We start from the raw sequence: 16,942 nt of genomic DNA on the forward strand, positions 1-16,942 counted from the left end.
TTAATCATTATTTTATCTATATGTAGGAAAGGAAGCAAGATTCTAACCCTGAAAATGCATAAACTACATAGGCAAAATTAATCTTGCATTATACTCTTATCTACTAACTGAGAGACTAATAAGAAAATATTTATTAAAAGTCCATTACTGTCTTGTGGTAGTGGTGACATTAATCTACACATGATAAAATTGCATAGAACTGTATGCTCACACACACACACACACACACACACACGAGCGTGCGTAAAACTGGTGAAATCTAAAGGTTAGTGGATGTAACAGTATCAATTTCCTGGTTGTGATATTGCTCTGTAATTGTGCAAGTTACTACCATTGGGTGAAACTGGGTGAAAGGTATGTGGAATATATTATTTTTCACAGCTGCAAGTAGATCTATAATTATCTCAAAATCAGAAGTTAAAAACAGTTCCATCATTGTACAACATCTGATTTGTTTAACACAGATCATTACTAAAGGGCAAGGAGTAGAGAGTGATAACTAGTGCATGACATTTTATTGTTTACATAAATTAGAAAATTGATTTAAGTTTCTAAGTTTCTTTATAGTGGTGAATAACTTAGAAATCTAACCTTATGGATATTTCCTTGATTTGCTTAACTCAATTCAGTTCCCACCACTGTGTTCCTTTTCTTCATAGATCTGTGTCTCCAAGTGCCCAGAAAAATTTTTAACCTACATGGAAATACAATTTACATACAGAACAAACAAAAACTATTGGACGTACTACAGCCAGTTCTGCAAGTCCACTTTTGTTAAGCCTGCAAAGGTATGTGTGTTTAAGCTTAAAGCTAGAGAAGAATTTAACTTTTGTTTCCTTTTTTTTTTTTTTTAATTAAATTTTTTTTTCAACGTTTATTTATTTTTGGGACAGAGAGAGACAGAGCATGAACGGGGGAGGGGCAGAGAGAGAGGGAGACTCAGAATCGGAAACAGGCTCCAGGCCCTGAGCCATCAGCCCAGAGCCTGACGCGGGGCTCGAACTCACGGACCGCAAGATTGTGACCTGGCTGAAGTCGGAAGCTTAACCGACTGCGCCACCCAGGCGCCCCTAACTTTTGTTTCTATCTCAAGTGTAACATGAGCATTTGTAATGGACAAGCTCCCAAATCTTCTAAGAAATGCTTAGGTACTGTTCCATTAAAACACAAATGCACATGTACATACAAACATACATACACCATTTATAGTATATCATTTTGTAGATTTGGGGTGTTAGCAAAGACTCGTTAAGTCTGGTAAGTTAGCTTTAGTCCCCGAAACCAACAAATTCTCTACTTGAATGAAGTGTATGCTGTGAAGATCTAGGAGTTAATGTCATTCATTTTATTAACGTCACCATTTCATTAATGTGGTGATGAAGATCCATGGCTACTTAGTAACAAGTAGCATTTTACTTTCAAACCCAATTTGATAATTATTCATTAAAAAGAACCCTCAAACCTTATCTAGATTTGAGACTTATAAAGGAATTCTAAAGCCTTATTATGTTAAATGGTATTAATGGCTTCTTAATTAGAAAAGATACTGTTTTTCCAGAAACAAAATCCAAGACTTAGAGATTCAGAATGTGACTAAGACATAGATACATGCTTTCAAAGATGTGCCTTGGTTTCAGTGGGTCTGGTTTTATTATCGATTTGAATTACAGTTAGGAAATTTAAGAGTGTTTGTCAAAAAAAAGTATGGGTGTGTGACAATCCTAAAATCCCTCTTATTAGGAGAGTAGTTTGGAATAATGAGATAATTATGGAGTTAAATTTTTTTTATATATATATATGAAATTTATTGTCCAATTGGTTTCCATACAACACCCAGTGCTCATCCCAAAAGGTGCCCTCCTCAATACCCATCACCCACCCTCCCCTCCCTCCCACCCCCCATCAACCCTCAGTTTGTTCTCAGTTTCCAACAGTTTCTTATGCTTTGGCTCTCTCCCACTCTAACCTCCTTTTTTTTTTTTTTTCCTTCCCCTCCCCCATGGGTTCCTGTTAAGTTTCTCAGGATCTTAACTGGAGTTAAATTTTTAAAGGACACAGTTTTTATATTGAAAATAAAAGTTGTCGTTACATAGCCTTTGAAATGCTAACATACTCTCCCTTCCATTTTAGACTCTCACACAAGTTTTACTGGATGATGATTGTCCAATAGCGATTTTTCCAAGTAAACCATGTAAGTGGTTTTTCCTTACCTTCGAACTCATAATCTACCAAACAGTTATTTAATTCAGTTCCCTTATTTCACTATTGAAACCGAGAATAGTTGTATGACTGGCTTAGTGTCCCAGAGCTAATTAGGAAGAAGCCAAAGCTAAAGCCCATTGTCACTCCAGCCAGGGATATTTCCATTGGAGCTCTGTTAGTTTTGGGGTTTTGCTATGTCAACATACACAAAAAAAGATTGAAGATTGATTTTAAAAGCCTAATAAGATTGATTATTTGGTGCTCCGTGAGCACATGTAAGCACACAAGGATGTAATCTTGCACACTCGTGCCTGAAATCAGCCTAAGAATTTGTTCAGAAGTTGCCTCAGGAGTGAAAGTGGGACATACATTTGTCATATAATTTGAAATTTAAAATGTTTATGTATCTCCTAAATGAATCAATATTTTATATTTTTAAGATTTATACATTTTATTTAAAGTTTATATAAAATTTATCTAACTTTTTTAAAAAATGAAATAATCACTAATTTTCATTTCTAACAAATATAATCCTAACTACAAAGAAGAATATTTTTACGTAAAGATGTCCGGCACAATGTTATCTGGAAGAAACAAAAATAAAAAAAAAAAGAAGAATAAAACACTCTGATATCCAAGAACAAGAATGTACTTAAATAAATTATGATGTATTCATTAAATGGAATATTTCAGAATTATTAAATATAAGTGTTGTATGTATACTATAATGTTAAATAAAATTTTATATGCATTATAATGACAAACATATATAGTTAAAATAAACAACAACAACAAAAAACTATTCAAAGAAAAAGATCACAAAGAAATATGCCAAAATAGTGTTTTGGAGGTGGCAAAACTATGGGCATTCCTCTCTTCTTTCTTCTTTTTTTCTATTGAAGTACAAAGGTATCCTTTTCTATTGGAGTAGAAAGTCAGGTGCCATCGAAGTAGCTACCATCAAACACAATGTCTTACATGCCCCCCATCCCTTTTCTTTGGGTCATTGAGGACTCTGAAACAAGGTCTTGCAAGCAACTACATTTTGCCAGGAAGCCCCCGAGCAACAAGTGTCGGTAGCCAAGAACAATGTTACAAAAAGGTAAAAATGAATCATTAGTCATTGAAGATAAAATGGATATGAAAGTATAAAACATCCCTGCCCTTACAAGTACAGATTGGTTAAATCACACAATATAAACTATATACTGGGGATTCAAAAATGAATAAAGCATAGTCCCTCACAGTATAGTAAAGGAGACATTATGGTAAACATTTCAATCAACTTGTATTCCCTCAATAGGGGACTAAGTATAGTACTTAATGGAATAGTATGCACCTAATGAAATTTACTCATTTAAGAGGTTATAAAAGAAAATAAGTAATATTAAAAGGAAGAAACCAGGGAAAGCGCTGAATTTATTTTATGGTTATGACTCTCGAAAAAATTTCAAGTAGAAGAAAAACAGGAAGGAAATACATCTAAAAAATTAATAGAGTTCATTGTGGGTTGTAGGACTATGTCTTGTTTTGTATCTCCCTTCATATTTTCTCTACTTTCCAAATATAAAATGAGCACATTTAGTGATTGAAACTAACCGACTGGATGAAATTGCCCAGAAAAAGGTTAGGGGGCTTTGTAGGTAGAAACAGTCATCTTTAAGGAGTGGAGAGGGGAAGAAAATACAGAAAGGCTGAAGGGAGGACAGGAGAGAATCTGGGAATGTAAACCAAAGGAAGAGCATTTCAAAAGGCAGGAGTTGCCTACCATGTCAAAGACAGAAAAGTTAATTCAGTAGCAAATAGTGCTGAGTTCCGTTATGTACCGAGCACTGTACTAGATAACGGGTTCAAGCAAGATGAAGACTAAAAGATATGTGGAGGTTTTGGCAATTAGGAGACCATTGAGATCACTGGGAGGCCAGTTTCCTTGTAATGATGGGGGAAGAATGTGATTGGATTGAGAGGGAATAGAGGCAGCTGGTGGGGGCTACTATGTCAAATTTGCCAGGGAAGAACCAGAGAGAGATGTGGAGGATACTGAAGCAATGGGCCATGTTTTAAATGCTACAGAAGGTGGGTGTGGGTAGACAAGAGATCATTTTAAGCCAGAAATGTCAGGAAAGGCTTGGGAAACACCTATTTCTTCTTTCCCTACATCAACGGCTTTAATATTTTCAAGTTTAAACTGCCTGCAAACCCATGCAAATCTGTGATGCTTCTTGTACCAAAAAATATAATAATGATCCATTTCTGATTTCTCTTCCCCCCTCATTTAAAATTGGGGTTTTGAAATATTTTTAGGAATACAGATATGTAAAGAAACAAGGATTCTATTTAATCAAAATAAGTGTATAGAAGATTTAACAGTGAGGTAACTTCTCAGAAATTGTGGTGACAGTCCATGCTTTGTGTGGGGACCATTTTGATAGCTTTAGAATTTCTATTTCCAGCTCCTCCAAAAACCCTGTGAATGAGAAAGCTGGAAGGGAGACAAATTATTAAGACCTCACAAATAAAAATTCAGTTGTCTTAATAGCCTAAAGTTTGAACTTGTTCTTCTTTCTTAAGGAACTGTTCACGAATCTCCAGTTTTCAAAGTTTCACTCAAGGAATATCTAGAATTTTTTTAATAAGAAAAAGTAAATTTAGTCATACAAGTAAATGAAGCCTTTTTATTAAAATGCTTTTACAATGTTAGATACGTTATCAATATTACTCTTTTAAAACCTGTGCTGTGCATCTTACTTATTGTCTGCTTGATGAATGTACCATGTGCAAAATAATCAACAAGTTTAGAGTGTAGCTTCTGATTGTGATCAAATTTTCTATCTATATCAGTCTTAGAACCATCAAAAGGCCTTCCTGATCATCAAGTAATGGGCGATTACCTATGTTGAGCAATGTATACATTATCCAGCAAAAATTTGATTGTAAAAGAAAGCTTAAGAAAAGGAGAACATCACATAGGAAGACGTAGAAAAGTGATTACCATAATTTTACTTTTTTACAGTTCTCCAGAGATGTTTCCCTGACTTCTCTACTAAAAATGGCACTCTCACAGTAGGAAATAAGACGACATTTGAAGATGGAAGTGGAAAGACAAGAAATGCTATAGAACTCAGGGCAGCTGCAAAGTATGTTTGTTTACATTCTTATTTTTAGTTTGGATGTATTCTGTTATCGTGCACAAGACTAAAGCTTCCATTAGGTTAAATGTTATAAAGGAAGAATTATGTATTATTATGAAATATACATGTCACTGTGGATTGGAGAAATTGGTGTATATTCATTAAGAAAAGCAGGTAAAGGAGAAACCAAAGAGAATTAGAAAGAGGAATGATGTTTTTCAAAATGGTTAAATCTCTCATTATTAACAGGTATAGAAATGAAACCTCAGTAAGCATATTGGAAGTCCTTAACATTATTTGTTGAATCAACACAATTAAAAAAACATGCTTTTTAAATCACTATTTAAAAAAATGACTGAAATAATAAAACTGCCAGATGTTGTAAAGGGAAGAGGGTCTTAGGAAAGGCTGTTTCAGAACCATATCAATTTCTACGTACTAACTACAGTGAAGTCAATTTACTGTTTCCCTTGCTGTACGTATCATGATGTTTCAGGTTATTGGGGAATATAATTCCCCGTGTGCATCCATTCACGTGTGTGCACAAAGACACAGTATCACTGCATAGCTCAGTTGTTGAATTAAAAGTGAAAAATAGGGCGCCTGGGTGGCGCAGTCGGTTAAACGTCCGACTTCAGCCAGGTCACGATCTCGCGGTCCGTGAGTTCGAGCCCCGCGTCAGGCTCTGGGCTGATGGCTCAGAGCCTGGAGCCTGTTTCCGATTCTGTGTCTCCCTCTCTCTCTGCCCCTTCCCCGTTCATGCTCTGTCTCTCTCTGTCCCAAAAATAAATAAACGTTGAAAAAAAAAATAAAAGTGAAAAATAAAGATATTCCAAAAATATATTTCTGTTCCTTGAAAGACTTTAGTAGTCCAAGTAGAATAGTGCAGGTCCTACATATTTAAAATGTCATAGCAACATGGATGGATTTCACAAATATAAAGCTTTGTGAAAGAAACCACAAAATAATAGTACAAGTACAGTTCCATTGATAGAAAAATTTAAAAATAAGCACAACTAAATTAAATTATACTGTGATGCCTATATAAGTGTTAAGACTAAAATGAAAACTAGGGAATTATTATCATAAAAGTCAGGATTGTGGTTACCTTAGGGGAAGGAGGGGTGTTGTAACTGGGGCACATGGGCAAAGGGGCAACAGGTTGTAGTTAAGTGCGTCCTCTTTGATAACTGATGAAACCAGACACTAATGATTTGTGGACTTTTCTGGATGTGCCCCATGGTGCCTTCCTGCTGCACAGCTCTCAGAGGATTAGAAAAGGGAATTAAGGATGATGTTTATTCTTGACTCTATGGATTTTGTAAGTTAAAGGCTAATCTTATTTAAATTCATTTCTTATAGTGAGGTTTCTGCAATATTGAGGACATGTCATGTACATTGAAAAGGATCTGTTCACCATTCTTGAATGTCACATTCTCTGTGTGTGTAGCTATAGCCACCTTTGTAGTCTACCAAAATGACATCTCACATATTGTTGTGGCTGGGGAAAGAGTGACTTTTGATAAATGATTTATAAAAATGTTTTGAACAGCAGCTTGCAAAACCCTTTTTATCATAACATGAACATTTCTGTTTAGTGGTGATCAAAAAATAATTGATCTTTTCCTTCTTTGAATTCAGCCGTGTCAATAAAATACTTGATGCAAGGACAATTGGAATGAAAATATTTGAAGACTATGCAACAACTTGGTATTGGATTCTCCTGTAAGTGAAAACATTGGTTTCTTCTCCAGCCCCAGTCTGGTTTTGTCCTTGTAGAACTCTTTCTTCAAATTCCCCATCCATATTTGTGAATAAAAGGTTGACTCAAATCTTAGTTCCTGCCATTTTCTTTTTCACATAGGATGAAGATGGGGCAAAGATATCTGGAAATATACCCAGTGTTACAAAGGTTATAAGAATATAAATTTGAACTCTGTTCATTAAATTACCAATAAAAGTATAAACATACATATAATATACTTCAAGTCGTGCAGGAACAACATCTGTAGTACATTTGCTTCCTATCATATGCTACAGTGGATGTAGTCTTATTTGTCTGGTTCTATTTTCTCATTTATCTTTCCATTGCCCTCCAAAGGATCATTTTTATTTTTAAACACATCCTTTCCACGAAATGTTTGTTATTACCATTATCAAAGGTCACTGTAGTTATGCAGAACTGAAAAAAATGTATGAAGGGAGGAGGAAATTAAAAATTTGCAGACATATGATTTGCATTCCTGAAAGGTAAGGGGAAATGCAGTTACTCTACTGAAGCAGGTACATCTTAGGTATATCTAAGGCTGTTGTTACTATCTGGCTCTTATGACTTAAAAGCATATATAGTTCCCTAGTGATCAAAAAACAAAGAGAAGGGCGCCTGGTTGGTTCAGTCGGTTAAGCGTCTGACTTGAGCTCAGGTCATGATCTCACAGTTTGTAGTTTCAAGCCCCACATTGGCTTCTGTGTTGACAGCTCATAACCTAGAGCCTGCTTCAGATTCTGTGTTTCCCTCTCTCTCTGCCGTCCTCTGCTCGCCCTCCGTCTCTCTCTCTCAAAAATAAATAGACATTAACAAAATTAAAGGAAAAAAACCAGAAAACTTCTTTAGATAATTGTAAGGCCCTTTACAACCTGGTCCAACTAGTTTTCCAGATTCATCTCCACCCATGTTGCTTGGTTAACCCTATATTCTCAACACGTCAAATAGCATGTGCATTTCTCAACTTTTGTGTCCTGGGCAACTCCATCTCCTTTAAAATGAGCTTTTGTGTAATTTATGAAGTCTTTCTTGACCTCTTCAGATATAGTTAATTTCTTTTCCTTCTGTGTTCCTCCTACCCACCTATCCACTGTGTGTGTGTTGTACACATGTGCGTACCTATACACACACACACACACACACACACACACACACACACACACACATAGCTATCATCTATATAGCACCTAGAATTTTGTATGTTATTTACCTGGTTCTTTTTCTCTGATAAACTCTGAACTCTTTACAGTGGTAACTCTAACTCACCTCCATTTTTCTAACTCCTCAGGCAGTTCTTGGAACATAGAAGATGCATAAAAAATGTGGGTTCAAGGAACAGTTATATAACCACTAGGAAAATAAGAGAGAGATATTTAACAATATGGTGCTTACTGAAGTCAAAATTGTAATGTGTGTAAAATACTAGTGACTAGTTTGTAGAGCTGTAAAACTAGATAGTTTTTTGAGAGTTTACTCACTTCAATGCTTTGTCTTAAACACAATAATTGGCATCAGTGTTTATCAGTATTTCAGAATATCTCTCCATAGCAGAGAGTATAGTCTATACTTGACAGGAGTTAAACTGGTTCCTCTATTGTCAGACTCAAATATTACTAGATAAGTTACACATTTCTTCTTTATTTTGGGCTTTTCAATTACTATCTGAAAAAAAGTATGCATTATGGCAGACCTTCCTGTTCACCTCATTCCCAACACACAGTGAAACCCTATGTAGACACCACTCACACCACTAGAACCTAAATACTCCCTTTATTTCCAACTCTTTTGCTCTCCATCTATCTCATAAATATAAAGCCAAAGACTAATGTGCTGGCCCTTAGTTTATGCAGTTAGAATTTTATGAAGGAATTAAAAACACAATAGACAGTTATATTTCATTTTTCTCCCTGACCTTTTTGAATATTTGCCTTGGACTAGGTCATAGAATAATCCTTCAAACATATTGAATATTTAAGCATTAAAGTATCTATTATTTAAAATTTTTTTTGATATTTATTTTTGAGAGACAGAGCACGAGTAGGGGAGGGTCAGAGAGACAGAGACACAGAATCTGAAGCAGGCTCAAGGCACAGAGCCCAATGTGGGGCTTGAATTCATGGACCGTGAGATCATGACCTGAGCCAAAGTTGGACGCTTAACCGACTGAACCACCAAGGTGCCCCGAGTATCTGTGATTTTAAAAGGGCATGGCTTGTATATAGAAAGAATATGCAAGAATATGACCTGAGAAGTTACTTTGATACAATGCTGTCATCTATCCAGTGACAACAATTAAGATTTTTTAAAAGATAATACTTGGAAGATGGTGGCATATGAGGATGCTGGCCTCACCTCATCCTGCTGATCACTTAGATTCCACCCACATTGGCCTAAATAACCCAGAAAACCGCCAGAAGACTAGAAGAATGGACTCTCTGGACCCAAGCATAGACAAGAGGCCCACGGAAGAGGGTAGGAAGGATGGAGAGGCGGTGTGCACCACACGGACTGGCAGGAGGGAGCCGGGACAGTGGAGGAGCAACTCTCCCTGCAAGGCAGAGCTCCCAAGTCTGGCTTGCAAAAGGGGAGGGGTTGGACTGTGTGAGTTCTGACAGCCAGTGGGACTTAACATCTGGAATGTTAAAAGTCAACAGCTCTGCTCTCAGAGAGCAGGGAGGGTGAGAGGACACTGGGAGGGAGACTTGTTGAGCCCTGGAAGACAGAGCTCAGCTCAGCGGGGGAACAAAGGTGCTGGCAGGCACCATCTGCCTCTCCCACACCCCAGCCAAAATTCCAGAGGGAACCAGTTCCCATCACCGAACTTGCTTGTACCATGCAAATGCCCAGTGCTGTGCGTCTGTGGATCCATGCCTCCCACGGGTCTGCTTCCCTCCCAGTGCTGCAGGATCCCTCCCAGAGGGGACCATCAATGGCAAAGCGAGCTAAGCCTGCCCCTCCTGCCCCTGTGCACCTTGCAGATCCACCCTAGCTAATGCATCAGATCCCATCGAAGCAGCACCATAAGCCTGGCAGTATGCAATTAGCCCGGACAGGGGCCACACCACTCCACAGTGAGTCCTGCCCCTGGGAGAGGGGAAGATAAGGTACACACCAGTCTGTGGCCCCAGCAGTGGGCTGGGGGCAGACATCGGGTCTGACTGTGGCCCCACCCACCAACACAAGTTTCTCCGGAGAGCACAGGGGAAGTGCCCTGCAGTTTGGAGCCACCCCAGGCACTACCCAAAATGATGAAACGGAAGAATTCTCCTCAAAAGAAACTCCAGAAAGTAGCGACAGCTAACAAATTGATCAAAACTGATTTAAGCAATATGATGGAACAAGAATTTAGAATAATAGTCATAAAACTAATCACTGGGCTTGAAAGAAGCATAGAGGACAGCAGAGAATCTATTGCTACAGAGATCAAGGGACTAAAAAATAGTCATGAGGAATTAAAAAATGATATAAGTGAGGTGCAAAATAAAACGGAGGCGGCCATAGCACAGATGGAAGAGGCAGAGGAGAGAATAGGTGAATTAGAAGATAAAATTATGGAAAAAGAGGAAGCTGAAAAAAGATTAAAAAAATCCAGGTGTATGAGGGGAGAATTAGAGAACTAAGTGATGCAATCAAACAGAACAATATCCGTATCATAGGAATTCCAGAAGAAGAAGAAAGAGAGAAAGGGGCTGAAGGTGTACTTGAACAAATCATAGCTGAGAACTTCCCTTATCTGGGGAAGGAAAAACGTATTGAAATGCAAGAGGCACAGAGAACTCCCTTCAGATGTAACTTGAATCCATCTTCTGCACGACATATCATAATGAAACTGGCAAATTACAAGGATAAAGGGAAAATTGTGAAGCAGCTAGAGATAAACAGGCTCTAAATTACAAAGGTAGACCCATAAGAGTAGTGGCAGACCTATATACTGAAACTTGGCAGGCCAGAAAGGAATGGCAGGAAATCTTCAATGTGATGGACAAAAAAAATATGCAGCCAAGAGTCCTTTATCCAGCAAGTCTGTCATTCAGAATAGAAAGCGAGATAAAGGTTTTCCCAGACAAACAAAAACTGAAGGAATTCATCACCACTAAACTAGCCCTACAAGAGATCCTAAGGGGAACTCTGTGAGTCAAATGTTGCAAGGACCACAAAGTAGCAGAGACATCACTACAAGCATGAAACCTAGAGACATCACAATGACTCTAAACCCATATCTTTCCATAATAACACTGAATGTAAATGGACTAAATGCTCCAACCAAAAGACATAGGGTATCAGAATGGATAAAAAAAAACAAGACCCATCTATTTGTTGTCTACAAGAGACTCATTTTGGACCTGAGGACACCTTCAGATTGAAAGTGAGGGGATGGAGAACAATCTATCATGCTACTGGAAGTCAAAAGAAAGCTGGAGTAGCCATACTTATATCAGACAAACTAGACTTTAAATTAAAGGTTGTAACAAGAGATGAAGAAGGGCATGATATAATAATTACAGGGTCTATCCATCAGGAAGAGCTAATAATTATAAATGTCTATACGCCAAATATGGGAGCCCCCAAATATATAAAACAATTAATCACAAACATAAGCAACCTTATTGATAAGAATGTGATAATTGCAAGGGACTTTAATACTCCACTTAAAATGGGTAGATCATCTAGACACAGGATCAATAAAGAAATAAGGGCCCTGAATGATACACTGGATCAGATGGACTTGACAGATATATTTTGAACTCTGCATCCCAAAGCAACAGAATATACTTTCTTGAAACTTGAAATCAACCACAGGAAAAAGTCTGGAAAACCTCCAAAAGCATGGAAGTTAAAGAACACCCTACTAAAGAATGAATGGGTCAACCAGGCAATTATAGAAAAATTAGAAAAAAATATGCAAACAAATGAAAATGAAAATAGAACAATCCAAATGCTTTGGGATGCAGCAAAGGCAGTCCTGAGAGGAAAATACATTGCAATCCAGGCCTATCTCAAGAAACAAGAAAAATCCCAAATATGAAACCTAATAGCATACCTAAAGGAAATAGAAGCAGAACAGCAAAGACACCCTCAACCCAGCAGAAGAGAAATAATAAAGATCACAGCAGAAAACAACAATATAGAATCTAAAAAAAACAGTAGAGCAGATCAATGAAACCAAGAGTTGTTTTTTTGAAAAAATAAACAAAATTGATAAATCTCTAGCCAGGCTTCTTAAAAAGAAAAGGGAGAGGACCAAAATAGATAAAATCATGAATGAAAATGGAATTATTACAACCAATCCCTCAGAAATACAAACAATTATCAGGGAATACTATGAAAAATTATATGCCAACAAACTGGACAACCTGGAAGAAATGGACAAATTCCTAAGCACCCACACACTTCCAAATCTCAAACAGGAAGAAATAGAAAATTTGAACAGACCCATAACAGCGAAGAAACTGAATCATTTATCAGAAACCTCCCAACAGGGGCGCCTGGGTGGCTCAGTCGGTTAAGCGTCCGACTTCAGCTCAGGTCATGATCTCACAGTCCATGAGTTCGAGCCCTGCGTCAGGCTCTGTGCTGACAGCTCGGAGCCTGGAGCCTGTTTCGGATTCTGTGTCTTCCTCTCTCTCTCTTCCCCTCCCCTACTCATGCTCTGTCTCATGCTCTGTGTCTCAAAAATAAATAAAAACATTAAAAAAAAAAACTCCCAACAAATAAGAGTCCAAGACCAGATGGCTTCCCTGGGGAATTCTACCAAACATTTAAAGCAGAGATAATACTTATCCTTCTCAAGCTGTTCCACAAAATAGAAAGGGAAGGAAAACTTCCAGAATCATTCTATGAAGCCAGCATTACTTTGATTCCCAAACCAGACAGAGACCCAGCAAAAAAAAGAGAACTACAAGCCAATATCCCTGATGAATAGGGATGCAGAAATTCTCAACAAGATATTAGTAAATCGAATTCAACAGCATATAAAATGAATTGTTCACCATGATCAAGTGGGATTCATTCCTGGGCTGCAGGGCTGGTTTAATATTCACAAATCAATCAATATGATACATCACATTAATGAAGGAAAAGATAAGAACCATATGATCCTGTCAATCGGTGCAGAAAAAGCATTTGACAAAATTCAGCATCCTTTCTTAATAAAAACCCTCGAGAAAGTCTGGATGGAAGGAACATACTTAAACATCATAAAAGCCATTTATGAAAAGCCCACAGCTAATATCATCCTCAATGGGGAAAAATAGAGCTTTTCCCCTGAGATCAGGACCACGACAGGGATGTCCACTCTCACTGCAGTTGTTTAACATAGTGTTGGAAGTGCTAGCATCAGCAATCAGACAACGAAAGGAAATCAGAGGCATCAACATTGGCAAAGATGAAGTCAAGCTTTCACTTTTTGCAGATTACATGATACTATACATGAAAACCCAATAGACTCCACCAAAAGTCTGCTAGAACTGATACATGAATTCAGCAAAGTTGCAGGACACAAAATTAATCTACAGAAATCAGTTGCATTCTTATACGCTAATAATGAAGCAACAAAAAGACAAAGAAATGGATCCCATTCACAAATGCACCAAGAATCATAAAATACCTAGGAATAAACCAAACCAAAGATGTAAAAGACCTGTATGCTGAAAACTGTAGAAAGCTTATGAAGGAAATTGAAGAAGAGACAAAGAAATGGAAAAGCATTCTGTGCTCATGGATTGGAAGAATAAATATTGTTAAAATGTCAATACTACCCAAAGCCATCTGCACATTCAATGCAATCCCAATCAAAATTGCACCAGCATTCTTCTCGAAGCTAGAGCAAGCAATCCTAAAATTTGTGTGGAACCACAAAAGACCCCGAATAGCCAAAGTAATTTTGAAGAAGAGGACCAAAGCAGGAGGCATCACAATCCCAGACTTTAGCCTCTACTACAAAGCTGTCATCATCAAGACAGCATGGTATTGGCACAAAAACAGACACATAGACCAATGGAATAGAAAAGAGACTCCAGAACTGGACCCACAAAATTATGACCAATTAATCTTTGACAAAGCAGGAAATAATATCCAATGGAAAAAAGACAGTCTCTTTAACAAATGGTGCTGGGAAAACTGGGCAGCAAAATACAGAAGAATGAAACTAGACCACTTTCTTACACCATTCACAAAAATAAACTCAAAATGGATAAAGGACCTGAATGTGAGACAGGAAACCATCAAAACCCTAGAGGAGAAAGCAGGAAAAATCCTCTCTGACCTAAGCCACAGCAGTTTCCTACTTGACACATCTCCAAAAGCAAGGGAATTAAAAGCAAAAATGAACTATTGAGACCTCATGAAGATAAAAAGCTTCTGCGCTGCAAAGGAAACAATCAACAAAACTAAAAGGCAACCAACGGAATGGGAAGTTATTTGCAAATGACATATCAGACAAAGGGCTAGTATCCAAAATCTATAAAGAAGTCACCAAACTCCACACCTGAAAAACAAATAATCCAGTGAAGAAATGGGCAGAAGACATGAATTGACACTTCTTAAAGAAGACATCCAGATGGCCAACAGGCACATGAAAAGATGCTCAATGTCACTCCTCATCAAGGAAATACAAATCAAAAGCACACTGAGATAACACCTCATGCCAGTGAGAGTGGCTAAAACGAACTAATCAGGGGACTATAGATGCTGGAGAGGATGTGGAGAAACAGGAACCCTCTTGCACTGTTGGTGGGAATGCAAACTGGTGCAGCCACTCTGGAAAACAGTGTGGAGGTTCCTCAAAAAATTCAAAATAGATCTACCCTATGACCCAGCAATAGCACTGCTAGGAATTTACCCAAGGGATACAGGAGTACTGATGCATAGGGGCACTTGTATCCCAATGTTTATAGCAGCACTTTCAACAATAGCCACATTATGGAAAAGCCTAAATGTCCATCAACTGATGAATGGATAAAGAAATTTTGGTTTATATACACAATGGAATACTACGTGGCAATGAGAAAAAATGAAATATGGCCTTTTGTAGCAACATGGATGGAACTGGAGAGTGTGATGCTAAGTGTAATAAGTCATACAGAGAAAGACAGATACCAGATGTTTTCACTCTTATGTGGATCCTGAGAAACTTAACAGAAGACCATGGGGGAGGAGAAGGAAAAAAAAAGTTAGAGAGGGAGAGAGCCAAAGCATAAGAGACTCTTAAAAACTGAGAATAAACTGAGGGTTGATGGATGGTGGGAGGGAGGGGAAAGTGGGTGATGGGCAGTGAGGAGTGAGGAGGGCACCTGTTGGGATGAGCATTGGGTGTTGTATGGAAACCAATTTAACAATCAGTATCATATTTAAAAAAATTCTTAAACAAAAAAAGATAATACTTAGAGACAATGAACTCAATAAATGTACCAAGCTGTGTTTCTATGTTTGGAAACTTAAAAAGAGCATCAGAGTTATCTTCTTAATGGAAGCATCATCCAAATTTCTACTCTTATGAGTTCTGTTTAATGAAAGTAAAGTAACAAGAGGAACTCAATATGACTATAACCTGGATATATGGGTGGGATGGGGGAGAAGCATCTCTACTAGCTCAAACTCCAGGAAGAAATTAAAACAGAAAAAAAATAGTCATGCTGCTGATGGCTTGATAAAGTCACATGGCCCAGGAGAGACAGAGGCCTTATCATGGCTCCATATAATGACCCATAGATCACTGGGGACCTGAAATATATGTCTGGTGATAGACATCACAAACTATTAGATAATTACACCATAATAATGACTACAAAATCATGGGTTCAGGAACTATGTGAGGGCAATTATTTTTCTTTTCTGCCCTAAGACTGCTCTCTTGCTTCTAGATAGTTCTGTTACATAAGGTTTCCTCCCATCAGTCAAGAGGTAGACAGAACAGCACAAATTATCACGGATATGTTTTATGACTTAGTGAGATGTGTGGAAGGGAAAAATATGGCATGGGCAGCTGTGGCAGATAGGCCAAAACTGTGGATTGGAGGAATTGTTTTTTTCCTTGAATAATGGTTACTGCCAGACTTCAGCTTATCCAGGTACACAAAGATTGACTCAGGTATGAAGTTCCTGATGGTCCTACTGTTTCATATAAAAGTCTTAATAGGAACTATTGTTTATGCATTTTAATATTATAAATGTTTCTATAGCTAGGTAAAATAAAGAGAATGATTTTGAATAGAAAAAAAAGTGTTATCTTGCTGTTAACATTATGTTATGTTTAGCACACTTGGCCTCCTTTATGTATTGTCTTCTCTTTCCTCTAGTGGCCTGATTATCGCCATGTTCCTTAGTTGGATGTTTGTGATACTCCTGAGATACATAGCTGGATTACTCTTCTGGGTCTTCATGGTGGGTGTGATTGGAATTATAGGTTATGGTAAGTATCACTCCTTTTAAAATCACCAAATGTCAAAGTAGTCCTTTTCTTGTCATTATCAATTTATGGCCAGTATCAGTTACCAGAAAGCATTTTACTTGCAGTGAATTTAATTATTCTTTACTCCCCTACCCCTAAAGTGTTAAACTGAGAAAAATTATATTTTGCATATATTATTTCTCTAACTTTTATCTTCTTTATCTTGAAAAAAAGTGCTGTCAAAATGTTCTACTCTTTTTCCTTAGTGACCTTTGGTTTCATGCCTCATAGTTATTAAGAAGGAGATAAAAAGAATACCTTTCAGGCTGATAAAAAATATTTCAGACAACTTATTTTATTCCTTTAAATTTTCTGTCTGGTCATAGGCTAGGTCTGCATAGTTACAGAAGTGTGATCTATTTTTCTCTTCGAACACAATACTTTTAACACAGGTAC

General features: G+C 37.5%; 1 protein-coding gene across 1 annotated transcript in view; it reads left to right on the forward strand.

The window, feature by feature from the left end:
• SLC44A5 (solute carrier family 44 member 5) overlaps positions 1–16,942 on the forward strand; it is a 174,396-nt gene that overhangs the window by 121,354 nt on the left and 36,100 nt on the right. The window contains exons 6-10 of the mRNA XM_047082343.1: positions 660–788; positions 2,131–2,191; positions 5,216–5,339; positions 6,975–7,058; positions 16,395–16,507. Coding sequence (XP_046938299.1) covers positions 660–788; positions 2,131–2,191; positions 5,216–5,339; positions 6,975–7,058; positions 16,395–16,507 — 511 coding nt within the window. The remainder of the gene's footprint in view (positions 1–659; positions 789–2,130; positions 2,192–5,215; positions 5,340–6,974; positions 7,059–16,394; positions 16,508–16,942) is intronic.

This window comes from Lynx rufus, unplaced genomic scaffold (genome assembly GCF_022079265.1).
Source record: "Lynx rufus isolate CCGP_SWC_20201006 ecotype Redwood Valley unplaced genomic scaffold, mLynRuf1.p SCAF_2, whole genome shotgun sequence".
In the NCBI taxonomy this organism is placed as follows: domain Eukaryota; kingdom Metazoa; phylum Chordata; class Mammalia; order Carnivora; family Felidae; genus Lynx; species Lynx rufus.